The sequence below is a fragment of the Pelophylax lessonae genome (genome assembly GCF_965119305.1).
Source record: "Pelophylax lessonae genome assembly, chromosome: 6".
Classification (NCBI taxonomy): Eukaryota; Metazoa; Chordata; class Amphibia; order Anura; family Ranidae; genus Pelophylax; species Pelophylax lessonae.
The window spans coordinates 305,486,335-305,514,129 of NC_138773.1; the positions used below are offsets into that span (position 1 = coordinate 305,486,335).

The following is a 27,795-nucleotide window of genomic DNA, read 5'->3' on the forward strand; positions in this document are numbered from 1 at the left end:
TAGTCTGCTTCGTAGCAGAAAATATATGTGTCGCTAGGGTACACTCTCATTTGGTAGCGCCTTCTATCGGTTTGTGTAGGAGCGCCTCCCAAGGATCTTTGTGCAGATTTACTGTATATGCAACACCGAATTGAGCATTTTATAAACTTTAATCCACAGGTGCCTAACCCTAGGGCATGTCCACCATATATGCTTCATATCTCCTAGGTCTGAGCATCCCCTGAAACATGAGGAGGGGTAGGAGGGGAGGCATTTCGCAATTCTAGCTGGGGTAAAGTACCATCTGCAAACAGTTGAGCTAGAACAGCAATCTGAGCTGCCTTATAATAATGCGTAATGTTTGGCATCCCTAGCCCTCCCTGGGTTTTGGGCCTATAGAGTAGATGTCTGCTTATGCCTCGTACACACGCATCGATAGTTGGCCGTGAATTTTCGGCCAACGTACGATCGGCCGATTTTCGGCTTGTTAGTATGATGCTTTCGACAACCGACTCCGACTTTTCGGCCAAATAAAATCTGGTGTGCAGGCTATAAAATTTTTGTTGGCCGTCACCACAACGGCCGATTTTCCGTCAGTCAGTACAGATTTCGGCAGACAAAAATCTGATGAGCAAGACTGGGCATGCTCAAAAACACACGGAAAGTAAACCAGCACATGACATCACTTCTGAAGTAGATTTTTGTTGGCCGAGAAAATTCGTGTGCAGTCTAGAGCACATTTCAACCAACACAACATCACTGGACAAAAGTAGGCCGATCGTTTGGCCGATAATCGTTGCGTGTGTACGAGGCATTAGCCTTGGTCAAGCCGAGCCCCATACAAACTTAAAGAGAAGGCTTTGCAGGGAACGCAAGATATCTGGAGGAACAGGGATGGGCAAAACTCTAAATGGATATAGTAGTTTAGGCAGGAGAGTCCTCTTTATAGCATTTATCCAACCTAGCCAAGAAACAGGCCAAAGAGTTCAATGTTTGTTTCATCAGACCAGAGAATTTTGTTTCTCATGGTTTGAGAGTCCTTCAGGTGCCTTTTGCAAACTCCAGACGGGCTGTCATGTGCCACGAGTGGCTTCCTTCTGGCCACTCTACCCTACAGGCCTGATTGGTGGAGTCTCCACAGAGAAATGCTGGAGCTCTGTCAGAGTGACCATCGGGTTCTTGGTCACCACCCTGACTAAGGCCCTTCTCCCTTGATCATTCAGTTTGGCTGGGCGGCCCGCTATAGGAAGAGTCCTGGTGGTTCCAAACTTCTTCCATTTACAGATGATGGAGGCCAATGTGCTCATTGGGACCTTCAATGCTGCAGAATTTTTTCTGTACCTTCCCCAGATCTGTGCCTCCATACAATCCTGTCTCGGATGTCTCGGAGGTCTACAGATAAGTCCTTGGACTTCATGGCTTGGTTTGTACTATGACATGCACTGTTAACTGTGTGTGCCTTTCCAAATCATGTCCAATCAACTGAATTTGTCACAGGGCTCTTTCACACAGTATGTCCATTGGACGGACTCCGTTTTTCTCAGCGGGGGATCGATCCGCCGATCCCCCGCTGAGCAGGAGTGTGACAGCTGTGTCTCCGCTCTGTGTGCGGAGACACAGCTGTCAGTTCCCCATGCATCTCTATGGGGGAAATCGGATGGGATTAGTAATTTTGTGGGGGGAATTTTGCTGACAACTAATGCTAATACATCTTCGGGGAGGGGGGGGCAGTTTGCCATGTTCGCCCTGGGCTCTAGATGACCTTGTCCCAGCACTGCCCCCCAGTCCCTATTCTGGGTTGCCATTGAAGTGGTGAATATGCAAATGCACTGCTGATTTCTTTCAGGCATTTAGCAGCGCATGCGCAACAGATTTCTGCTTGTGCGCAGAGATGCCACCAATTTCTGATGGATGGGTACTGTAGTGCCCTATGGCATTTGTGTGCATGTGCAGCCAGCCACTCTGCATTTACACTAATTGCAGCTTGCAAACACAGGGTTTTCTGGGATAGCTGTGACTAGAGATGGGCTCGGGCGTGTTCAGGATCCCCCCTGCCAGATCCCGCCAGGAAGCCAACACTGCACACGGCTAATCACAGATAGTGAGACATTTCCCAGACTGTGCAACTGCGGATCTGGAAATGTCTCACTGCCTGTGATTAGCCGCATGCAGTGTCGGCTTCCTGGCGGGATCGGGCAGGTGGGATCCCCAAAACGCCCGATCCCATTCCTAGCTGTGACATAGCAATCCCAAGAAGCAACGGGGCCCGGCCTAGGCTGGAAACCTGAAAGCTAAAGATAAAGTAAAGTGGAGTTCCACCCGAAAGTGAAACTTTCGCTTATATGCTTCCTCCTCTCCTCTGGTGCCACATTTGGCATCTTTTAGGGGGGAGGGGGGAACGGGTACCTGTTTTTGACAGGTACCTTTCCCAATTTCCGGGAAGTTCGGCCCCCCTCCTTCTTCCTACGCTGCCGGGCAAATTAGAAAGCGCAACGCGCTTTGTGCTTGCGCAGTAGGGAAATCAGCTGTGAATACACTCTGAATGCACCCTGAATGACGGCGGCAGCACCCGAGAGCCGATAAGAAGATCGGCTTCAGGTGCCGACATTGCGGGAACCCCGGACAGGTAAGTTCTAATATTTAAAAGTCAGCAGCTACAGTATTTGTAGCTGCTGACTTTTAATTTTTTTCCTGGAGGGGAGTTCCGCCCCCCTTTAAAAAAAATTTTAAGTCAGCAGCTACAGTATTTGTATACTGTAGCTGCTGACTTTTAAATAGTAGAACTTACCTGTCCAGGGAGCCCACGATTCACGTATCGGCTCTCGGGTGCCGCCACCGCCATCCAGAGTAAGGGAACCGGGCAGTGAAGCCTTTCGGCTTCACTGCTGGTTCCCTACTGTGCATGCGCAAAGCGCACTGCGCTTTGTAATTGGCCCAGCGGCGGAGGAAAAAGGAGGGGCCGAACTTCCGAGGGACAGTGCTGCGGAGCTGTCTCCCAGAAAAAGGGGAGGGGTACCTGTCAAAAACATATACCCGTTCCTCCCTCCCCCCTGAAAGGTGCTAAATGGGGCACCGGAGGGGGGGGGGGGGGGAGGAAGCAGATGAGCGGAGTTCCACTTTTGAGTGGAACTCCGCTTTAATTTTGGGGGGGGGGGGGGAAGGAGAAAAATGGTAGGAAAATACAATAAACATTTTTAGCATTTGTGGAAGAGGTGGGGGGAGGGACAGAGTAAGATGTTTTTTAGGTGAGTTTAGTTCCACATTAAGATCTGAACTGAAAGAGCAGTCCCTGCAGACAACGCCGGTCAACTATCCCGTGGATGTGGACACCATCGATCACAAAGGTTTAAAAAAATATGACCTGAATTGCTATTGAAGATCATCGGCCTGCCTGTTTTAACCTCCACATGCATAAATCATGCTCAGCATATGTGTTTATGGAGCAGCCTATAAATAGTTTTGCCCAAAGGGGATTGGATTGTGCAGGTCCTGCCATCATTTAAGTCTTAAAGTGAACCTGTGTTTTTTGTTTTCTTTAGCTTAGGGAAAGATTAGAACATCTGTTATGTTATTATTTCTGTCCCCACAGGTGAGGACAGGGGCTGACTTGCAACTTTCAGCCCAGGGGGCGAGTACAATCCAGAGGCCCATGGTGCAGCGACTCAGCCCCCCTCCCACTCCCCCGCCTTCTCCTGACCCCCATTCCAGGATGAGGCTCTGCTCCAGGTACTCTCTACTCACTGGCTGAATCTGGGTTCCCCACCTGGCCAGCAGGGGGCAGTTGGGGGGAGCTGGGACAGCTTGGACGAGGCTGGCTGGGGAAGGAGAGTCTCCAGTGGGGAATGGAACCGGCCTCTGCTCAGACACAGTTTACACCATCCATGCTGGGACGGAGGCCTGCGCTCTGTCATTGTCTTCATCCCTCACTCAGTAGGTCAGTGACGGGGACTTTTTACTTCTCTTCACCAGGAATCCTTTAGGCATGTCTGTGGCAGAAGCAGTGCAGCCTTTTTACAGGCATCAGAGCGGCCCTGGGGGCAATTGCCCCCTGGTCCAGTCCTCCCCTGGGTGAGGATCACCATCTCTATTTGTCCCATTCTTACCGGGGCTGAAAATAAGAAAATCCAACATTTTTAAACATGAAACATGTTGGCTTTCTGTTTTTATGTGATTTTAAATTAAAAAAAAAAACTTTTCTGGACAGAATACGAATTTGGCATTTTGCCCCACACACCTCCAGTCTTCTAGAGATCTCCAGTCTGCTCTTTGATTAGGTACTTAACCCTTACCCGCCCAGTTCGGCATTCTTTTTAAAATGGGTCCTAATGCCCGAGGGTGGCAGGACAGACTTCCCAATCACATGATCCCTGTGATTGGTTGCCACAGTGGTCACATGATCAGGAGGCCATCCCTTAGGCTCCCAATCATGGCTAGACATGGAGAGTTGTCTATGACAGCTCGGTCACTGTGCTTGGAGCGCGCTCTCAGCACAGAAACCTCAGTTGTCAATGGATGCATAAGTGCTGCATGTAGGGGTTAAAGCCCCCCCCCCCCTAAAGTGTTACTAGACCCTCAACAGTTAAATCAGTCTGTATATGCAGTAAAGCATGCTTGGTATACTCACACTGTGGAACCTAAGGGCTTAATCCTCTGCATTGTGTAAAAAGGCTGTTTGATCCTGTCTTCTCGGATCCTCCTCTTCTTCCACAGTCCCTAATCCATCTACTTATAGGACAGAGCCATTAGAGTCACACTACACATGCTCAGTTTGGTGTGTATTGTTTTGTTTTTTTTTTTTTCTTGGGAGGATGCTTGTGATCAGCACTGGACCAATCAGCACTGTCCAGACAGAGGGTCAGGGGTCCTGCATCCTGATAGGACAGTCAGAGGAGAATGAAAACTCCTCCTACAAGCTTTAACCAGACATTGATAGAAGTCACAAGACTGCTACATACTGCTGATGAGAAAAGGTATTTAGCAGTTTATATTTACTAAAATGATTGCATTGCCATGTTCTGTGTATTGTGGGTGACCAGATATAGTGAATGTAGGGACCTGGGTTATTACCACTTTAAAGGAATTGTAAAGTCTCAATGTTTTTCACCTTAATGCATTCTATACATTAAGGTGAAAAACCTTCTTTGTTGCAGCCATTGGCTCACGCTGCTGTCAATCAAATCCAGTGACACGGGACCAGGGGGCGGGGCCAAGTCCCACTGTCTGTGTCAATGGGTGCAGCAGCAGGACTAGGGAGCACGCCCGCAAGGGATGCCCCCATGGAAAGCGCCTCTCCGTGGGGGGCACCCGATGGAGGGGAGGAGCCAGAAAGGCCGACGGGGCACCCCAGAGGAGGAGGTTCAGGGCTGCTCTGTGCAAAACTCTTGCACAGAGCAGGTAAGTATAACAAGTTTGTTATTTAACCACTTTACCACCGGAGGATTTTGCTGTCTTACGTCCAGGCCACTTTTTGCGATTAGGCACTGTGTGACTTTAACTGACAATTGCGCGGTCGTGTGACGCCGTACCCAACCAAAATTTACGTCCTTTTTTTCCCACAAACAGAGCTTTCTTTTGGTGGTATTTGATCACCTGTGCGATCATTACTTTTTGCGCTATAAACAAAAAAAGAGCGTTTATTTTAAAAAAATAACAATATTTTTAACATTTTTTTTTATGAAATTCCCCCCAAAAAAATGTAAAAATCAAAATTTTTTTAAATTTTTGGCCAATTTGTTTTCTGCTACATATGTTTGGTAAAAAAAATCAATAAGCGTATTTTTTATTGGTTTGCGCAAAAGTTATTGCGTTTACTAACTAAGGGAAAGATTTCTGTCATTTTTGGTGTTTTTTTTTAACGAGTAATGGCGGCGATCTGCGTTTTTTTTTTTTTTTTTTGTGAGACTGCGACATTGCGGCGAACAGATCGGACTCTTGACTAACATTTTTGACACTTTGGGGGTTACCAATGACATTTCTACAGTAATCAGTGCTATATATATGCACTGTTACTGTAAAAATGACACTGGCAGGGAAGGGGTTAATTTTATTGGAGAGGGAGGGGTTAATGTATGCCTGGTGCTTACTAACGTGTGTGGGGGGAGGTGACTGAGTGACACAGGGACAGATCGCATGTTCAGCTATGCTGAACCCTGCAATCTGTCACTGTTTGTCACTTAGGAGATCCGCCCGCTTTGTTTACACAGGCGGGCGGATCTCCAAACTCGATTCCCCGACGATCGGGGAAGAGCAGCGGCGATCGCCGCCGCTCCTCCCCTGGCCCGACTCTCGCTGTGACTGAATACAGCGGGAGCGCGCCTCCGGCGGCGCGTGAGCGCCACCTACAAAGGGAATGGACGGAATCGAGCCACTTTGCCGCAGTACAGTCAACGTGACCGGTCGGCAAGTGGTTAAAAAAAAAATCTGATCCAGCCCCTTTAATGCTACTGCACATATAGTACTCAGGGAGTGGGGTAGTGTTATAGGGGATGCCAATGTCCAATTACCTGAAGGCACAAGCCTATAACCTCAGGTCTATGAATACTTTGCCTGTTTCTCATACTGTACGATTAGGATAAAAGTTTTGGTTTTAGATATTTTTTAATATTCTAAAGATTTAAAAAAATTGTTGAATGTAATAAATCTGGAAGGGGTTGCAATACGTTTATTGTTGCACACAATTGTCTAAAATTTCTTTGTGTGCATTTTTATTAACAGTGCCTTCCACTGGAAGCACCAAAACTCATTCATTTGGAGGGCTGTCCACGTAATTTGGCCTATTGTGTATATTTCAGTAGAATGTAATTGCTGATAATCTGAATCTAATTGTGGTTACGTAAGTCTCTGGGTGTCCCTTTTTAGAATTCCATTTCACTGAATAAATAAAACCACAACAAACTCTAACAGTGGTTTTGTGGTCTCGCGAAAGATTCTCCATAGAATAAACAGATAACCAGGGAGGCACTGCTGTCACAGAGTGACACCTTTATTACGGCCAGCAGAGGACAAAGACAAAATCTAGAAATAGTAAATCTTCAAGAAATTTAAGGGCAACCAACCAGTGCCAACCAAATACTGAAATATTAGTTTGATGTTCAGTTTTCCTTTTAAGTGCAAAGATCTCAGTGATCATATTTTGGGAGCACTTGGCCTCAAAGGCACTTACCAGGCAGGAGATATTGGAGGCCTACAAGCATGCCTACAGACATTGTAGACCAGGGGTTGGCAAACTTTGTACCTCCAGCTGTTGCAGAACTATAAGTCCCATGAAGAACTGCAAGATTTCAGACACGCAGAGGTTATGATGGGATTTGTAATTCTGTAATAGCTGGTGGGTGAAAGCTTTTCTAACCCTTGGCTGTAGCCCATCCCGGGAGTCCCAAAGCCCATGTGAAAACTTTGCCAAGCTCATATGGTCAAGATGGCCCAACATCCCCTTTATGCCTCAATATTGGCACATAACTACTGTATATTGCATGGCATTGCTGGCCAATAGATAGGTGGGAGGGGGGTGGACCCTAAGGCTTGAGCAAATAAGATGTCCAAGATTTGTACAAAAGGGTACCCTTGTAGGCAGGTGCATCCTATTTTCTCCATTGCAGGTGGCGCTCATCTGAGTCGAGAGGAACCTGGTACATCTATAGTTTCCTTGGTCACAGAGAGGCAGCATCCAATTGGATGCTGGCACCCCATGTGGCTTTTGTTTCCATATTGGGTCAGGTAGAGCCTATTTAAGCTGGTTCCAGAAGAGTAGGGAAAGTGCAGGGACACCCCATCTTTGCCAGAAGCCTCCCCACTTGGACACGGACTCTCCAGGCCACAGTTCCCCCCCTCGAGACAGATGCTGTCGGCATACCTGAGACCTTCTCATCGCTGTTACATTCTGGGAGTGTTCCTGGTTGAATGCCTTCCCGCCAGGATTGTTGTGTATTGCTGAGTTTGAACTTCAATACAGTTCCATTTTCTGCAACTGGACTCTGTGTGTTTTTATGCCGCCGCACTACACTGCACCTTCACCTACCCTGAATGTTGAGGGTCTTAGGGTGCTGTACAAGTAATGTTGGCAGGCATGCAGGTTACATCTAGCTTTCATTACTTTCTGTCTGTAATCAGTTTAATGATGGGCCTCACCTTTAAAATCCAAATCCAAATTTTCAGTTTTGAACAGAGAGGGAAAAGATTAAAACCTTTGTCAGGTTTCTACCACTGTCTGTGTCCACACTGGGGAGATTTACCCTCACTTCCTGTTCCAATAACAGGATGGCTCAAGGAGAGGAAGTGATGTGATATCTCTCTGATGAGAACAGAGACAGCACACTTACTAAGTAGAGTGGAAAGTCAGTGTGACGGTACTCACCATCACTGGGAGTGAAAGACAGATACTTAATGGTTTGGATTGCTTCAAGTGGGACAGTAATATTTGTCAGCCATGTATCTCTCAGGAAATATGAAGATTTGATCCCACTTTGCACTGTGAGACCTATAGCCTGTTGCCATGAAGTCTGACTCCTAAATAATCATAGCAATACATACAGTGGGTACGGAAAGTATTCAGACCCCCTTAAATTTTTCACTCTTTGTTATATTGCAGCCATTTGCTAAAATTATTTAAGTTCATTCTTCTTCCTCATGAATGTACACATAGCACCCCATACTGACAGAAAAACACAGAATTGTTGACATTGTTGCAGATTTATTAAAAAAGAAAAACTGAAATATCACATGGTCCTAAGTATTCAGACCCTTTGCTGTGACACTCATATTTTTAACTCAGGTGCTTTCCATTTCTTCTGATCATCCTTGAGATGGTTCTACACCTTCATTTGAGTCCAGCTGTGTTTGATTATACTGATTGGACTTGATTAGGAAAGCCACACACCTGTCTATATAAGACCTTCCAGATCACAATGCATGTCAGAGCAAATGAGAATCATGAGGTCAAAGGAACTGCCTGAAGAGCTCAGAGACAGAATTGTGGCAAGGCACAGATCTGGCCAAGGTTACAAAAAGATTTCTGCTGCACTTAAGGTTCCTAAGAGCACAGTGGCCTCCATAATCCTCAAATGGAAGACGTTTGTGACGACCAGAACCCTTCCTAGAGCTGGCCGTCCGGCCAAACTGAGCTATCGGGGGAGAAGAGCCTTGGTGAGAGAGGTAAAGAAGAACCCTAAGATCACTGTGGCTGAGCTCCAGAGATGCAGTCAGGAGATGGGAGAAAGTTGTAGAAAGTCAACCATCACTGCAGCCCTCCACCAGTCGGGGCTTTATGGCAGAGTGGCCCGACGGAAGCCTCTCCTCAGTGTAAGACACATGAAAGCCTGCATGGAGTTTGCTAAAAAACACTTGAAGGACTCCAAGATGGTGAGAAATAAGATTCTCTGGTCTGATGAGACCAAAATAGAACTTTTTGGCCTTAATTCTAAGCAGTATGTGTGGAGAAAACCAGGCACTGCTCATCACCTGTCCAATACAGTCCCAACAGTGAAGCATGGTGGTGGAAGCATCATGCTGTGGGGGTGTTTTTCAGCTGCAGGGACAGGATGACTGGTTGCAATCGAGGGAAAGATGAATGCGGCCAAGTACAGGGATATCCTGGACAAAAACCTTCTCCAGAGTGCTCTGGAGCTCAGACTGGGCCGAAGGTTTACCTTCCAACAAGACAATGACCCTAAGCACACAGCTAAAATAACGAAGGAGTGGCTTCACAACAACTCCATGACTGTTCTTGAATGGCCCAGCCAGAGCCCTGACTTAAACCCAATTGAGCATCTCTGGAGAGACCTAAAAATGGCTATCCACCAACGTTTACCATCCAACCTGACAGAACTGGAGAGGATCTGCAAGGAGGAATGGCAGAGGATCCCCAAATCCAGGTGTGAAAGACTTGTTGCATCTTTCCCAAAAAGACTCCTGGCTGTATTAGATCAAAAGGGGGCTTCTACTAAATACTGAGCAAAGGGTCTGAATACTTAGGACCATGTGATATTTCAGTTTTTCTTTTTTAATAAATCTGCAACAATGTCAACAATTCTGTGTTTTTCTGTCAGTATGGGGTGCTATGTGTACATTCATGAGGAAGAAGAATGAACTTAAATGATTTTAGCAAATGGCTGCAATATAACAAAGAGTGAAAAATTTAAGGGGGTCTGAATACTTTCCGTACCCACTGTAGATGTGTATTCCATGTACTTCAATGTAGGAGACAGACAGACTGTCATTGGCAGTCTTGTCCTATTGTCTGTATTGAGGTGGAATGTGTATTGTGTTAAGTCTGCCTGTCCCATTGTTAAAAGTTAATGAGCCCACATTGTTCTGTCCAGATGGCTAGATAATTAGTTCAGGTTAATTCTGCTTCTGTATACAATTTCATCTGTATATGATAATGTAATCAGGCAACCCCTGACCTGTGTGTGGTAATCTGATCAGGAGGGGGAGGTCCATGCTGTATATAAATTCTGTGTGACTGTTCAATAAAGAGTGATTCCATAACAAGCTAAGTTTTTGGCTAGCTTTGTATGAGGGCGCTGGGAAAATCTGGTGTATATATGTTCAAGACTGTAGGAAGCGGTATACTGACAGAAGCCCACAAACACAGTGTAATGGTGCTGGTGGCTGAGCCTGACGTGCAGAGGTAGCCTCGTGGGATCTGGTACAACAGGAACACGGACGGGTCACACTGGTGGTAGACACGGGCTAGTCTGAGGTGCGGAGTCTAAGTGACAGCAGGTCTTCACCAGGGCCTCTGATGGTGAGGATGGATTTTGCAGCATGCTGAACACCAGGTCGCGGTCCTCAGGGTTGCCCCACCAGGAGGTGAACAAGTCCAGAATCTGAAGCAGATAAGCCGACAAGGATAGGGCAGGAGAGTGGTCACAGGAACGAGCCAAGGTCAGGGCGGGCAGCAAGCAGACGAAGTAGTGGACAAGCCGGGAGGTCGATCAGGAAGTCAACAGGAAACAGCAGGTTCAGGATCAGGAAGTACAGGTAAAGCTGCAGACAAGACAGCATAGGCTCAGTGTTCCTGAGGTGTTTAAATAGGCCAGCCTTTTGCCAATTAGTGCAATTAGTCTGCACTAAGTTAACTCTTTAGTGGCAGATTAATGACAGCACTTCAGTGTGCACAGGGAGTGTTCCTAACACACAGTGTGGGTCGAGGTTCCATTACAGTCAGGTTTTAATTTCTCTATATGTCTTTCTGTCCTGGTGACAAACACACCCTCTCAATTCTTGTCCTGATGTCACTGGGCCAGGAAGTGAGCAAAAATCTCATCACTAGGGACACAGACAGGTTCTAAACCCTTACCCACTCCATCCAAAACTAAAAACAAAGTTTTGTCTGGAGTTAGCATTTAGGGTGTGTGTGTTCATAAACCATTTTCATAGCAATTTGCCCAGTGAAAGTGAAGTTACATTCATTCTGTGTGAATAGAGCAAAGACTGAATGGGAGGGATTTACTGAAACTGGAGCACTCAGAATCTGGTGCAGCTATGCATGGTAGCCAATCAGCTTCTAACTTCAGCTTGTTCAATTAAGCTTTGAAATAAAACCTGGAGCCTGATTTGTTTCTATGCAGAGCTGCACCAGATTTTGCACTCTCCAATCTTAGTAAATAACCCCCAATGTTTCCTCAGCTGTTAAATATTTTTCAGTGATTTAAAATGAAATACAGAATTTAGATGGTGCTAAGTATCTTAGAAATTTGCTATGATACTTTGCATCATCTAGTAGCCAAATGTGGTATTTTCCATTTTAAATAAATAAAAAACAATCAACCATTACAAGAAATAGCCCTAATATGTTTTTTTTTACCTATTCGCACAGAACACATTTAGATGCACTTTCACTGGGCAAACTGCTATGTAAATTTTTTATGAAAAAAGCATTGCAAATACAGGTACACAAGAAGAACCTTTTTATTAATAAAATAATTTGCAGTGAAATTGTTGAACGATGGAGAACTTTGCCAGGTAACCTTGTCATACGACACCGCGTGCCGGACGCGGAGTTCCCTATTTAATATCTGGAGGTGGAGCAGGTCCTGGATCTTCTGGAGTCATTGGATTATCCGGGACATTGTGTGCCACAGATGGTGTTCTGAACGAGGTCGGTGTGATCCCCCTGGTGAAGAAAGGGCAAAGTTGTAATATTTGTTCACAGAAAACCACAGAGCTCTGGTGTTGACACAGCTGTAAATGGTGCTAAGCCTTTCCCACCTGGGACAGGTAGAATACCCGCCACTGGTGCTGTGTCTGCTGTATAGAGAATCAACTTGAAAGCCCGCTTTACTGCCATCAGGACAACCCAGAGGGTCAGAGATCATGAGCTGCCCCGACTTTACACATGAATGTAGATCATATTTACGGAGCATATAAAGTAGATCTAATTCCATTCATTAACATCTCTTAAAGCGGAGTTCCGGCCTCGGGGGTCAATTTGAGCTAAAAAATACCCCCGGGACAGTCAGGACTAGTACATTCCTTAATGGATAGCCTCTGAACTGTCCCGGGTCGCACTTACCTGTAAGAAGAAATACTTACCTTGAAAATTTCTTCTCCAGCGCTGCCATCTCAGGTGTGGGCAGCTGAAGCCGCAGCGTCCCTCTTCGTGTCCTCTTCCGTGACGTCGGAGTCCCACAATGCCCTGCACCGGCCCCGCTCGTCACTTCCGGTGCAGGCACGGCATCCCTGCACAGCTTCTGGGCATGCCCAGAAGCTGTTTAGCAGTGAATGCCACGCCTGCACCGGAAGTGACAAGCGGGACCGGTGCAGGCGCATTGATTCCTGGGAGTGATGACGTTCAGCTCCCAGGAATCATCGCAAACCGGAAGTGACGGCGCGGGCCGCAGCCGCAGAGGGAGGAAGTGGAAGGAAGGTGAGTATATTTTCTTCTATAATAAGGTAAGTGACCAAAAAAAAAAAAAAATTGGCACTATCCATTTCTCTTTCAGGTTCCCCTTAGCAAGCGGATGGCCCAAAATCGATTTCATCGATTTTGTGGCCGGAACTCCGCTTTAAAAGATTTTTTACATGTTAAAGTAAAATTAAACCCTAAAGTGCAATGAAAAAAAATAAAGCAGCTGACCTCAGCACTCACTTTGGCTGCTACTTCTTTTTCTTTGTAAGGTTGCCTCCTAATTCATCCTTTCCAAGATGGCTGCCCCAGCTTTTCAGTAAAAGATATGTTTGGGAAATTATGCCCATTAGTATGAACCCTAGTTGGGCAGGTCCATCTGAAGTTTTATCTTTGAACATATTGAATATATACAGTATATTCAAAAGAGGGATGGCAGTACCAGCGCTCGATCCAAAGGAGCTTCACATGAATGAAGTAATATCCAGTAGATTATAGTATGCACTCACATGACTTCCATGAGAGAAGAGAAGTAATATAATATTTGCTTTTTTTAGACCTAATCATGCAAATATTATATTACTTCTATTCTCTTATGGGAGTCATGTGAGTGCCTATTATACACAAGCTATATATATATATATATATATATATATATATATATATATATATGTATATATATATACAGTGGGTACGGAAAGTATTCAGACCCCCTTAAATTTTTCACTCTTTGTTATGTTGCAGCCATTTGCTAAAATCATTTAGGTTCATTCTTCTTCCTCATGAATGTACACATAGCACCCCATACTGACAGAAAAACACAGAATTGTTGACATCGTTGCAGATTTATTAAAAAAGAAAAACTGAAATATCACATGGTCCTAAGTATTCAGACCCTTTGCTCAGTATTTAGTAGAAGCCCCCTTTTGATCTAATACAGCCAGGAGTCTTTTTGGGAAAGATGCAACAAGTCTTTCACACCTGGATTTGGGGATCCTCTGCCATTCCTCCTTGCAGATCCTCTCCAGTTCTGTCAGGTTGGATGGTAAACGTTGGTGGACAGCCATTTTTAGGTCTCTCCAGAGATGCTCAATTGGGTTTAAGTCAGGGCTCTGGCTGGGCCATTCAAGAACAGTCACGGAGTTGTTGTGAAGCCACTCCTTCGTTATTTTAGCTGTGTGCTTAGGGTCATTGTCTTGTTGGAAGGTAAACCTTCGGCCCAGTCTGAGGTCCAGAGCACTCTGGAGAAGGTTTTTGTCCAAGATATCCCTGTACTTGGCCGCATTCATCTTTCCCTCGATTGCAACCAGTCATCCTGTCCCTGCAGCTGAAAAACACCCCCACAGCATGATGCTGCCACCACCATGCTTCACTGTTGGGACTGTATTGGACAGGTGATGAGCAGTGCCTGGTTTTCTCCACACATACCGCTTAGAATTAAGGCCAAAAAGTTCTATTTTGGTCTCATCAGACCAGAGAATCTTATTTCTCACCATCTTGGAGTCCTTCAGGTGTTTTTTAGCAAACTCCATGCGGACTTTCATGTGTCTTACACTGAGGAGAGGCTTCCGTCGGGTCACTCTGCCATAAAGCCCCGACTGGTGGAGGGCTGCAGTGATGGTTGACTTTCTACAACTTTCTCCCATCTCCTGACTGCATCTCTGGAGCTCAGCCACAGTGATCTTTGGGTTCTTCTTTACCTCTCTCACCAAAGCTCTTCTCCCCCGATAGCTCAGTTTGGCCGGACGGCCAGCTCTAGGAAGGGTTCTGGTCGTCCCAAACGTCTTCCATTTGAGGATTATGGAGGCCACTGTGCTCTTAGGAACCTTAAGTGCAGCAGAAATCTTTTTGTAACCTTGGCCAGATCTGTGCCTTGCCACAATTCTGTCTCTGAGCTCTTCAGGCAGTTCCTTTGACCTCATGATTCTCATTTGCTCTGACATGCATTGTGATCTGGAAGGTCTTATATAGACAGGTGTGTGGCTTTCCTAATCAAGTCCAATCAGTATAATCAACCACAGCTGGACTCAAATGAAGGTGTAGAACCATCTCAAGGATGATCAGAAGAAATGGAAAGCACCTGAGTTAAATATATGAGTGTCACAGCAAAGGGTCTGAATACTTAGGACCATGTGATATTTCAGTTTTTCTTTTTTAATAAATCTGCAACAATGTCAACAATTCTGTGTTTTTCTGTCAGTATGGGGTGCTATGTGTACATTCATGAGGAAGAAGAATGAACTTAAATGATTTTAGCAAATGGCTGCAATATAACAAAGAGTGAAAAATTTAAGGGGGTCTGAATACTTTCCGTACCCACTGTATATACACACACACACACACACACACACACGGAGTCTTACAAAAGTGAGTACACCCCTCACATTTTTGAAAAATATTTTATTCTATCTTTTCATGTGACAACACTGAAGAAATTACACTTTGCTACAATGTAAAGTAGTGAATGTACAGCTTGTATAACAGTGTAAATTTGCTGTCCCCTCAAAATAACTCAACACACAGCCATTAATATCTAAACCGCTGGCAACAAAAGTGAGTACGCCCCTAAGTCAAAATGTCCAAATTGGGCCCAAAGTGTCAATATTGTGTGTGGCCACCATTATTTTCCAGCACTGCCTTAACCCTCTTGGGCATGGAGTTCACCAGAGCTTCACAGGTTACCACTGGAGTCCTCTTCCACTCCTCCATGAATGCATCACAGAGCTGGTGGATGTTAGAGACCTTGCGCTCCTCCACCTTCCTTTTGAGGATGCCCCACAGATGCTCAATAGGGTTTAGGTCTGGAGACATGCTTGGCCAGTCCATCACCTTTACCCTCAGCTTCTTTAGCAAGGCAGTGGTTGGCTTGGAGGTGTGTTTGGGGTAGTTGTCATGTTGGAATACTGCCCTGCGGCCCAGTCTCTGAAGGGAGGGGATCATACTCTGATCAGTATGTCACAGTACATGTTGGCATTCATGGTTCCCTCAATGAACTGTTGCTTCCAAGTGCCGGCAGCACTCATGCAACCCCAGACCATGACACTCCCACCACCATGCTTGACTGTGGGGAAGACACACTTGTCTTTGTACTCCTCACCTGGTTGCCTCCACACACACTTGACACCATCTGAACCAAATAAGTTTATCTTGGTCTCATCAGACCACAGGACACGGTTCCAGTAATCCATGTCCTTAGTCTGCTTGTCTTCAGCAAACTGTTTGCTGGCTTTCTTGTGCATCATCTTTAGAAGAGGCTTCCTTCTGGGATGACAGCCATGCAGACTAATTTGATGCAGTGTGGGGTGTATGGTCTGAGCGCTGACAGACTGACCCCCCACCCCTTCAACCTCTGCAGCAAAGCATGTCTCCAGACCTAAACCCTATTGAGCATCTGTGGAGTATTCTCAAAGGTGGAGGAGCGCAAGGTTTCTAACATCCACCAGCTCCGTGATGTCGTCATGGAGGAGTGGAAGAGGACTCCAGTGGCAACATGTGAAGCTCTGGTGAACTCCATGCCTAAGAGGGTTAAAGCAGTGCTGAAAAATAATGGTGGCCACACAAAATATTGATGCTTTTGGGCCCAATTTGGACATTTTCACTTAGGGGTGTACTCACTTTTGTTGCCAGCAGTTTAGACATTAATGGCTGTGTGTTGAGTTATTTTGAGGGGACAGCAAATTTACACTGTTATACAAGCTGTACACTCACTACTTTACATTGTAGCAAAGTGTCATTTCTTCAGTGTTGTCACATAAAAATATATAATATTTTTTTGAGCGCGGACGTGACGCTAGGAGCCCCATCGCTGTGGACACCGGGCATTCCTCCTGGCATCCCCTGTTGTCACCTCATTTGTTCCCTGACGCTGCTCTGTGCACCTTTACCCTTTCACATTCTCCATCACTGCCCTTGGTGGTTTGGACACTTCTGCACCTTATTCCTTTATTTTTCACTCTCATGGCTTTCCCATTTCTTTTGATTGTCACCTAGCATTGAGGCACTTCCCCCTCCCCCCCCCCCTCATATTTCACCTTCATTCACCCTTTTACCTTGCTTTCACAATTTGCACCTCACTTTATTCAGTCACTATTACTCACTTATTATTGTTGGGTGTGGCTTTTTACCTATATTCTCCTATATATACATATACTCTTATATATATTTTTTATCGATTGGTTTTCTCCTTTTTCAGCATTCCTGAAGTTTTTCAGATGATCCAGCTTATCTCCCTCGATTAATTTAATTTATCTAGGTAATTATACTTACCTTTAGATTTACCCTTTATACCAATTCCATTACTTCCTACCTGTCACTGCAGTCACAGTGAAAATTTTCTTTATATTAATCTAACATCTTTACCCATAGATATCCTTGGAGAGTAACACCTTGATATCATCTCCCAAACACTCTTGTCACCTTCATGACATTATAGAATGCCTGTGTGGTGTGCCTTTGTCCCCAGTCTGGGCTCCTACAGCTCCCAGAACAGACTTCTCTGACCTCTTGGGAGCACCCATCTACAACACTTTGTCTGAAATGACCTTCCCTTGAAAATATGATTTGGGGTGCACTTGGCTCCTGACGAGTGGAATGTATCCACGAAACGCGTCGAGTCTAATATGGATGCACTCCTTACCAATATTAACATGTTACCTTTTTTAATGTTTTTATCAATGATCTACTTTTCTCATTGTGTATTTCTTGAGTTATGACTTGGTATTTACGATGCCTTTTATTACATTGGGATTGTGCTATTTCACACATGTATTGTTGATGTCACCTGTATCAATGTGTTTATGCTATATATGCTATTTCTTCATGACATACATTAAAACCTGTATCTTTATACAATTGCATTTTTTATTGTGACCACCGACTCCGCACACCTCATCTAAAGTCCCATTTTTGTCCCCCCTTTTCCCGTTTTACCTCATCAATACCTATATAGGGCATCGGCTTTTCTATAAACTATTTTACATTGATGCTATGTCATGTATTTTTATTTTATATATAATTTATACCACATTATATAGATACTACCAACATGCCGATCCCCTGAATTATCCCTTTTATCCCCCTTCTTATCTTTTCATATTCCCCTTCCCCCCTCATACAATGAACAGGGATGGAGGCGGCTAGCCTTGGGCAGGCACCGCCTCATTTAAAGTCCCAACTGTCTTTGTCTTTTTGTCTGTTTTGTCTTTGTTTGTCCTGTGTCTTGTTATATATTTTTTGAATAATAAAATATTTATAAAAATGTAAGCGGTGTACTCACTTTTGTGAGATACTGTACATACACACAAAAACACAAGACTGAAGACAGTGATTATTTCTCTTTAATGTATGTTTAGTTGTATATTTTCATTGATCACATACTGTTTAGTTATAGGTGGAGTGTGATGGGTTAAGCCACCTGTTGGTTGCAGCAGTGCAGTGATCTGCCAGTTCCAGAACATCATTGGTTATTTAGTGTTGGGGTCCTACTTAACATGTTACCAAACCTCCTGTCAGTGCCATCTTAAGAGAATTATAGGCCCCCGGGCAATGCAGTGCACTGGGGCCCCGCCTACACAATCACCCATGAGAATAAAAATGCAAATGATCGATAAGGCGATATTTATTGGTACAGCAGTGGCAGGCTAATGACAGCTTCCAAGTTTGGTGGCTGGGTCCAGTGAACACACACACGGACGGGAGTCAGACTCGACTGTCCTGTGTGTGCCTGTTCCCGTGGAAGCGGACAGGCATTCCTGCAGTTGTGGGCTCCCACTCCCCAGCCCAAGTGGCCTGACAGCAGTGCAAGGCCGACAGTTCAGTGACGGGATGTACACGGGAATCGGGACTAATGCTTGGCTGGAGCTGGGGCTGGGTCGCTGGGCAAGTGGGGCCCCCGGGCAACTGTCCAGCATGCCCATTTGGTAAGATGGCCTTGCCTCCTGTTGCATCTTCAATGTAAGACAAATAAAAAAATGCAGCATGCAGCGTGGTACTCCCTTGTTATGGCTTCAGTACCTGAGAACTCAAGTCCAGAGACCTCACCATTAAAACTGAGAGTAATATAAGGAGCCATCCTATGGTTTACCTCGCCAGGATCCACCAAAACTGAAATACAAGTTTTGTGTAGTCTGTGGCCCTAGAGTTGACAGAAGCTGGGGACTTTGTGCTGGTTGGTGGAAATGATCCAGAAAACTCCCATAAGGGCTCTTTCACACGGGCGGTCCGATCAGATCCACCTGTCAGTTTTTTAGGCGGATCTGATCGGATTCACCATGCAGCTCTATGGGGTAGCGGGTGTCAGCGGAGACACCTCCGCTGACACCCGCTGCCATCCGCATCCGATGCTGTGCGTGAAATCTGGACGGATGGAAACCCTATTTTTCCATCCGTTCAGTAATCGGATCAGATCGGATCTGATGAGAGCGGACAAGCGGTCCGCTCTCATCCGATCCCCCATAGAGGGCAGCGGGGGCTGAGACACCTCCCTCTCCGCTCTGCAAGCGGAGACGGAGCTGTCATCCGCCCGGCTCAGCGGGGATCGCGGATCGATCCCTGCTGAGCAACACCGATCCGCCGACGGAGCGGACCGTGTGAAAGAGCCCTAAGCCATTCTGCTTTTACGTGGTGTCATGTGACATACCTGGGGGTCGCCGGTGGCAGAGCGATGACACGCGGACGAGTTGTAAGCACCACTTCCCCTCGGTTGGCTTCAGTCATGATGTTCTGTAGAGTGTTCTCCAGAATAGACTCTGCAAGCTGGCTGAAGAGTGAAGCCCTGAAAGACACAATGAGAATCCAGGAACTGATATAAAAGACCTTCTGTGTGATTGAGGACAACCTGTTCAGAATGGGAAAATGCAAATCTGACAGGTGTTGCTTTTTCTATGCAGTGGTACTATAGTGGCTCAGTGGTTAGCAATAGGACCCTACAACACAAGGCTTTTGTTCAGTTCCTTCCAGGTCTCTACATGAGTTAGGCTACTTTCACACTGGTTCCCATCAAAACTGCTCGTAAAACGCTATGCGTTATTGGAGAGTTTTTGCTGCAGTTTTGCGGTGCATTTGTTAAAGGACATGTGACTCAAACACTGCACAAAAAACGCTGCATTTTTTAGATGTTTTTGAGGCGTTTCCCATTCATTTTAATGGGAGCTTTTTTGGTGCGGTTTTTTATGTCAACAAACATGCCCCAGTAATGCAGCAAGCAGGATTTCTTACACCACAACCAAAGTGCACCTCCCCAGTGTGAACACATACATAGAGTTTAAAGTAGTGGTCGACCGATATTGTTTTATCATTGCCGATAGCGATAATTTGGTCATCGCGTATCGGTAACATTTTTTTATTTTTTACTTTACAGGTACTCTTGTAGAGAGATATGGGGGTCTAAAAGCCCCAAAACCCCTCCTCTGCACTTAAAAGCATTCAAAACGCCAAGTTTGGCTGTTTTGAATGCTGTCATTTTTTTGAATATGGCGCCAGAACCCGGAACTTCTGGGAGTGATGTCATGTCATGATGTTTTTTGCATGGAGACTCAACCAGAGCTGGATGCGGCTTTGATCGGGTCTTCGGCGGCCGTGCAGGCTGGTTGCCCGGGTCTCCCAGTGGGTCGGAAGACCCGGGCGAGCAGCTGAAGGCGGTGGGAGGGGGGGTCCCCTCCCGCTCCTTGTAATGACAGCCGAGCGGATTCTAAGCTGCATCGGTTGTCATTACAAGACAGCTGACCGTCGGCTATGGACGCCGGTACCGGGGTGATGCCTCTAGCTGCAGGCATCACTCCGGTACAGCACTTTCCCGAAATATCGGTAATATTGGTCACCTCCGGGGCCGATTCCGATATATTGGGGAAAGTGCATATCGGCCTCCAATATATCGGCTTTGCCGATAATCGGTCGATCCCTAGTTTAAAGGGAAGAAAACTCCTTCCTATCTATTAACTTCAACAAACTCCTCAGTGTGAAAGCAGCCTGAGCCCGGTTCACATTAGTGCAATGAAAGACATCGCATGTGATTCGGAGCGCACTGCTCTGAAAATCACATGCGATGTCTGGGCGATGCGAATTCAGCCATACAGATTGTATGGCTGAATTTGCATGGGATTTGGATACAACTCGCACAGGACCCTTTTTTGGGTCCGCAGCAGAATAGGATTGCATAATGGTTCACACCTATGTGATCCGATTCATGTCCGAACTGACAGTTTGCACTGCGATATGCAAACTGATCTGGTGGTGTTGTTACCTTTGTATGGACACCCCCAGCAATTCGCATATGGCAGTGTGAACTGCCTGCGATTTGAATGCGATGCGGGAACCCGCAGTGGATTTGCAGGATTCCCGCATTGCATATATGTGAACCGGCACTTACCAGAGGATGTGAGTTATCACGAAACATGTAGTGGTTTATCCTGATGGCGCGAGAGTTCGTATTGGTCCCTGGGGTTTAGATGGATCATCAGCGTTAGCTCTCCACCATACTGCCGGGTGACCCACGATCCAAGGAGAAATGTTCTGCAGGAACTCTGCGGCTGCATGTCATTGTTTTTCCCGCTGACATACAAAGTTTTTACATGTGAGTGCATCCCTTTTTATTTATTAAAGTTATACATTGGTAATGCACTATGGGAGTCTTTCCCCTTTTTACTTCCATGGTTATACACTGGATATCCCTGTGACCTATGATTGGTTGTCCCCGGAGAGAGTGACCTATGCTCCTGCCTGGCTATTCCACTACATTGGAGGATCTCTCTTTCATATGAGCGTTTAGCCACCTATAATCTAGTGGCAAGAGCTATTTGGTAAGGAGCCATCTCTCACTATATTGTCTGGTGGATTCATTTCTACTCCTGGGCACACCTGATCTTCACCTTTCTTCATTTGTTTGGAGCTTTTCCTTTCCTGGGAATCTGTTTCAGCCAATACCTTCCTTTGTGGACTTTTTTAGTGTTCAATTTTTGGACTGTATATGTTAACATCATACTTTGATTCAATATAGGTGTTTGTCATTCATAATTTAGCGCTACACCATTCTGTTTTTATGATATTTATTGGTACAGCAGTGCCATGCTAATGACAGCTTCCAAGTTCGGTGGCTGGGTCAGGTGAACACACACACACGGACGGGAGTCAGACTCAACTGTCCTGTGTGTGCCTTGTTCCCGTGGAGGTGGACAGGCATTCCTGCAGTTGTGGGATCCTCCTCCATGGCCCAAGTGGCCTGACAGCAGTGCAAGAGCGACAGGCGCTTGCCACCTGCTAGGTTCGGCGGCAGGATGCACACGGGAATCGGGACTAATGCTTGGCTGGGGCTGGGTCGCTGGACAGGTGGGGCCCCCCCCCAGGCAAGTGGGGCCCCCAGGCAATTGCCCGGCATGCCCAATCGGTAAGATGGCCCTGGGGGAGACCAGATATAGTGAATGCAGGCTCCTGGGGAGACCAGATATAGTGAATGCAGGCTCCTGGGGAAACCAGATATAGTGAGTGCAGGCTCCTGGGGAGACCAGATATAGTGAATGCAGGCTCCTGGGGAGACCAGATATAGTGACTGCAGGCTCCTGGGGAGACCAGCTATAGTGAATGCAGGCTCATGGGGAGACCAGATATAGTGAATGCAGGCTCCTGGGGAGACCAGATATAGTGACTGCAGGCTCCTGGGGAGACCAGATATAGTGAATGCAGGCTCCTGCGGAGACCAGATATAGTGACTGCAGGCTCCTGGGGAGACCAGATATAGTGAGTGCAGGCTCCTGGGTAGACCAGATATAGTGACTGAAGGCTCCTGGGGAGACCAGCTATAGTGAATGCAGGCTCCTGGGGAGACCAGATATAGTGACTGAAGGCTCCTGGGGAGACCAGATATAGTGAATGCAGGCTCCTGGGGAGACCAGATATAGTGAATGCAGGCTCCTGGGTTTAGTACCACTTTAAAGCAGAACTAAACTTCCAAAAGGAAGTTAGTTCCACTTTAACACTCCCACTTCCTCTAGCACAATTGCTGGGATTTTTATTTTTTCTTCCTATGTACTATTTGAATTGTTAGCCCCACCTAGGCCATAATGAGTTGTCCCTGGTCCTGAAGCCTCCTGGGACACTTACATCACATCTCCTAAGAGGCTGCACGATCAACATGCAGAGTGGGCGGGGGTAGTCCAGAGGGTGGTCCAGGGGGTTGGTTCTGACCCGGTCTTGAGAGCTGGCTGCCTGCACCCCGAAGAGGCAGCCAGCTGAAGAGCACCAAGATGGCGGTGTAGGACCCACTGTGTGACACCCAGATTGCAGCGGGACAAAGCTGGATTCACTGCGTAGCTTATTATGTTTAGGAACACTACAACACAGCAAGTAAGTGGGGGAAAACATTCTTATTATCAAACCTTACTTAGTTTACATGTCAAAATTGTAATATCATTGGGCTAGCCACCCACATTCCTGTAACCAAATTGATGATGTAATGAGTTTCTTGATATTTTTTGCCTCAATGCATTTGACAGGTTACAGATCACATAATGCGAACATCATTCATTGATTATTATCAATACTTACAATTATTATTTTTTTTTATATATCTTTATTTAGAATCTGCAGTCTCCTCTGTAACTTCCTGATGAAGCGGGGCAGAGTTTCCTGTGAAATGCGTTGAGGCAAAAAAGTATCAAGAAACTCATTACATCATCAGTTTGGTTACAGGAATGTGGGCAGTAGCCCGATGATAATAAGAATAAACATTTAAACTAAGTGAGGGTTGGTAATATGATAGAGGGAGATATAAGGGAGCAGTTAATATTTTTATTGAGGAGTATCGATGTTGTTTGTGCTTTAATACCCTTTAATTCATTTTTGTTACTCAATAAAAAAAAATTAGGTGTTTTTATACAAAGTGATTTCTAGAAGTGTTTTCCTTGGATGCCTCAGAAGTCTATGGGGTAGATTTACTAAAGGCAAATAGACTGTGCAGTTTGCAAGTAAAGTTTCGCTCATTTTCCCCTGATCCTCAAGCTTTGACAAAGCATTTGCAAAGCTTTCAGCAAGCTTTTCACCCCTTCATGCCGACAGTCTCCTGGCCCTTTAAGGGTTCTAAATGACGGGAGGCAGAGGCGGGCGTTCATGTGACTGCTGTGATTGGCTGTCACGGTGGTCACATGATCAGAAAGCTCCCAATCGCAAGTATGCATCGGGAGCTTACCGATTCCCGCCGCCTACCGTGCCAGAAGCAAGTAGGGAGCGTGCTTTCAGCCTTGTATGGTTTTTTTTTTTTTGGCCCGCATATATGTGGCTGCTCAGCGTTAATGCGCTAGTATACTCAGCTTTTTCATTTTTACCTACAGGTAAGCCTACAATAAGGCCTATAATAAGGTAGGTAAAATTAATATTTCCTAAACCTGCGCGGTTTAGGAGATATTCACCCTGCATGCAGCCGCTGACACCAGCGGCACATGCGCTCTGAAGGTCTGGCGTATCTTGGCAGAAAGTGAACTCCTGCGCGCATGTGTGGGAGTGACGTAATCGCGGCTCTGGCCACTCACAGCGTCGGAGCCTCCGAACCCGGAAGAGACGAGGGAACATGTCAGCTGCCTCAGCGGTGTCCGGTCGACCGTGTGGGGGCTTCATTCTAAGGTAAGTATTTCACAATGTGCTAGTATGCAATGCATACTAGCACATTATGCCATTGTTCTGCAGGTTTTTTTTGTTTTTTTTTAAACAGGGGATACAACCGCTTTAAAGGTCCACCTGCTGAGCGGCTGTTTATATACTGTACGTATGGCCGACATCAAGAGAGTAAAGTACCATTCAACTCCAGTTTGTAAATATTGAACACAGAACCTAATCAGAGTGCTGACTGTAACTTTAGTAGGCTTGAGCACTTCTTTAAAGCGTGCTAGCAGCCTGCTTACCACTTGCCGACCGCCAGCCGTACATATACTGCGGCAGGTCAGCTGCATCCCGCCAAACTACATAACTGTACATCACTTTGCAGGACCGCAAGTAGGGGCGCGCGGCCATTCGCCACAGGGGGAGCCAATCAGTGGGTCCAGTGGCCGCAACTGCCACCTGTGGAGACAGAACGGCGGTCTTCCATTGTAAACACGGCAGACCGCTGTCCTGTCAGTAATGAACACATGGATCCTATGTTCCTCTTACTTAGGAACACAGGTCTCTGTGTTCATCCAGTGTTCATCCCCCCCCCCCCCCCCACAGTTCGAAAGCACCCCCTAGGGACACATTTAACCCTTTAATCGCCCCTGGTGTTAACCCCTTCCCTGCCAGTGTCATTAGTACAGTAACAGTGCATATTTTTAGCACTGATTACTGTAGTAATGTCACTGGTACCCCCAAAAGTGTCAAAAATGTCAGTTAGGGGTCCAATCTGTCCGCCACAATGTCGCAGTCCTGCTAAAAATTGCTGATAACCGCCATTACTAGTAAAAATAAATAAATAAATAAATAAAAATTACATAAATCTTTCCCCTAGTTTGTAGACATAATACCTTTTGCACAAACAATTCAAAATACTCTTATTGGCTTATAATTATGAAAAATTTTGAGTTTTAAATTTTTTTTTGGGAATGTTATATAGCAGAAAGTAAAAAATATATATATTATTATTATTATTATTTTTTTTTTTTTCAGAATTGTCACCCTTTTTTTGTTTATAGTGCAAAAAAATAAAAAATCGCACAGGTGATCAAATACCACCAAAAGAAAGCTCTGTTTGTGGGGAAAAAAGGACATCCATTTTACTTGGGTACAGCGTTGCATGATTGCGCAATTCTCAGTTAAAGTATTGCGGTGCCGTACGCAAATATATGGCCTGGTCATTAAGGGGGAGGAAAACCTTCTGGTCCAGAAGTGGTTAAAGTAGCATTCCCCTTAGGATCTTTGTGCAATATTTAGGCTGGGTTCACACTGGATTATGGAGCAGCTTGCGGCAGGAGGTCTGGTGCATCCCCGTACACCGTTTAAGGTCCGAATTCAGTCTGAATTTTTTCCTAAATTCGGACCTGAAATAGACCAGAAGACGTACGCAAATTTCCTGCAAACCGCTCTGTAGCTGTCCCAGGGCGTTGTGAACCGGCTCCATTGAGATCCAGTCACAGGCTCCTGACATGCGAATTGGATGCGGGGAAACCCTCATCCAATTCGCACCAGTGTGACTCCAGCCTTACAAACTGGAGTTGAATGGTGCTTTAACTACTTGCGGACTGCCCCATAAACATATACGGCAACAGGGTGGGCGCTCTGTGCTTGATCATGTACGTGATCCGGCATTTCCAGGTAAGGGGCGAGCACATGTGCCTGCCGCCCCATCTGTGCTGTGATTCGCTACAGCACAAGTGGGTTAGCAAGTCCCGTCCAATGATATATGGCCGGGACCTGCTGTTCGGCTTGGCGAATCACAGCACATAGCCCTGTGTTTACGAAAAACATAGGGCTCTGTACACGGAGCAGAGATGGGGCTGTTTTTTTCTCCCTGCAAAGACGCCGGTCACGGCACAGGGCTCTGAAGAAACGGCGCGGGTGGCCGTTCCTTCAGAGCACGTGCGCCGATGATGTCATTGGCTGCATGCAACCTAAATATCTCCTAAACGGTGCATGTTTAGGAGATATTTACAGTACCTATAGGTAAGCCTTATCATAGGCATACCTATAGGTACAAACATTACAGGGGGGTATACAACCACTTTAATGACCAGGCCATTTTTTGCGATACGGCACTGCGTTACTGTAACAGACAATTGCGTAGTCATGCGACACTATACCCAAAAAAAATGTATGTCATTTCTTTCGCAAAGATGGAGCTTTCTTTTGGTGGTATTTGATCACCTCTGCAGTTTTTATGTTTTGCGCTATAAAAAAAAGAGCGACAATTTTGAAAAAAACTATATTTTTTACTTTCTGCTATAAAACATATCCAATAAAAAAAAAAATTAAAAATCAAAATTCTTCATAAATTTAGGCCAATATGTATTCTGCTACAGATTTTTGGTAAATATATTGATTGGTTTACGCAAATGTTATAGCGTGTACAAACTAAGGGATATTAATGGAAAAAACAAAAAGAGATGTATCTCTGCACTGTGGTGGGGCGGCAGCCAGTGGTGGCTGGTGCATATGGGGCGCAGGGGCGCCGCCCCCCCCCCATCCATGTGTCCGACCCCCTAATCTACATAAGCGCAGGACGCATGGAGTAGTTCAATGGGGCTTTTTTTTAAACCATTTGACTAGAGCCAGAGGCTCTTAAGCCTCGTACTCACGCACCGATTATTGGCCCACCCGTTCGGCCATCTTTTGTCCAGTGTTAAAGAAAAAGAGAGAAGGTGTTCGATGGACTGACTGGGCAGCCAAAGAACCACTAATAGATATAGGACTTTAAAGGTGGTATGGTTATGGCAGAGACAGACAATCAACAGAAAATTGGTTTAAAAATACAAGTTTAATTCATTTTGCAATATAAAATATACAAAGGACACATCCAATGAATAACAAACATGAACATTTATCCATGATAAAATTTATACAATTGATACAGACAATGTGATGTTTCGAACCAAGGAGATACATGGGGTCACCGGGGTCCTACATGTTTCGCCATTTCAATGGCTTCGTCAGGGACCAAATGACTTATGACCTCTCAGGTTGGTTCAACAGATAAGTATCACCTGAGAGGGCATAAGTCATTTGGTCCCTGACGAAGCCATTGAAATGGCGAAACATGTAGGACCCCGGTGACCCCATGTATCTCCTTGGTTCGAAACATCACATTGTCTGTATCAATTGTATCAATTTTATCATGGATCAATGTTCATGTTTTTTATTCATTGGATGTGTCCTTTGTATATTTTATATTGCAAAATGAATTAAACTTGTATTTTTAAACCAATTTTCTCTTGATTGTCTGTCTCTGCCATAACCATACCACCTTTAAAGTCCTATATCTATTGGTGGTTCTTTGGCTGCCCAGTCAGTCCATCGAACAC

At 45.6% G+C, this 27,795-nt stretch overlaps 1 protein-coding gene across 1 annotated transcript in view; it reads right to left on the reverse strand.

The window, feature by feature from the left end:
- Window positions 1–11,816: 11,816 nt before the first annotated feature.
- The window catches only part of CFAP65 (cilia and flagella associated protein 65), a 162,307-nt gene continuing 146,328 nt past the window's right edge, over window positions 11,817–27,795 (reverse strand). The window contains exons 32-33 of the mRNA XM_082260096.1: window positions 19,464–19,598; window positions 11,817–12,094 (exon numbers count right to left, since the gene is read on the reverse strand). Coding sequence (XP_082116222.1) covers window positions 11,986–12,094; window positions 19,464–19,598 — 244 coding nt within the window. The 3' untranslated portion in view covers window positions 11,817–11,985. The remainder of the gene's footprint in view (window positions 12,095–19,463; window positions 19,599–27,795) is intronic.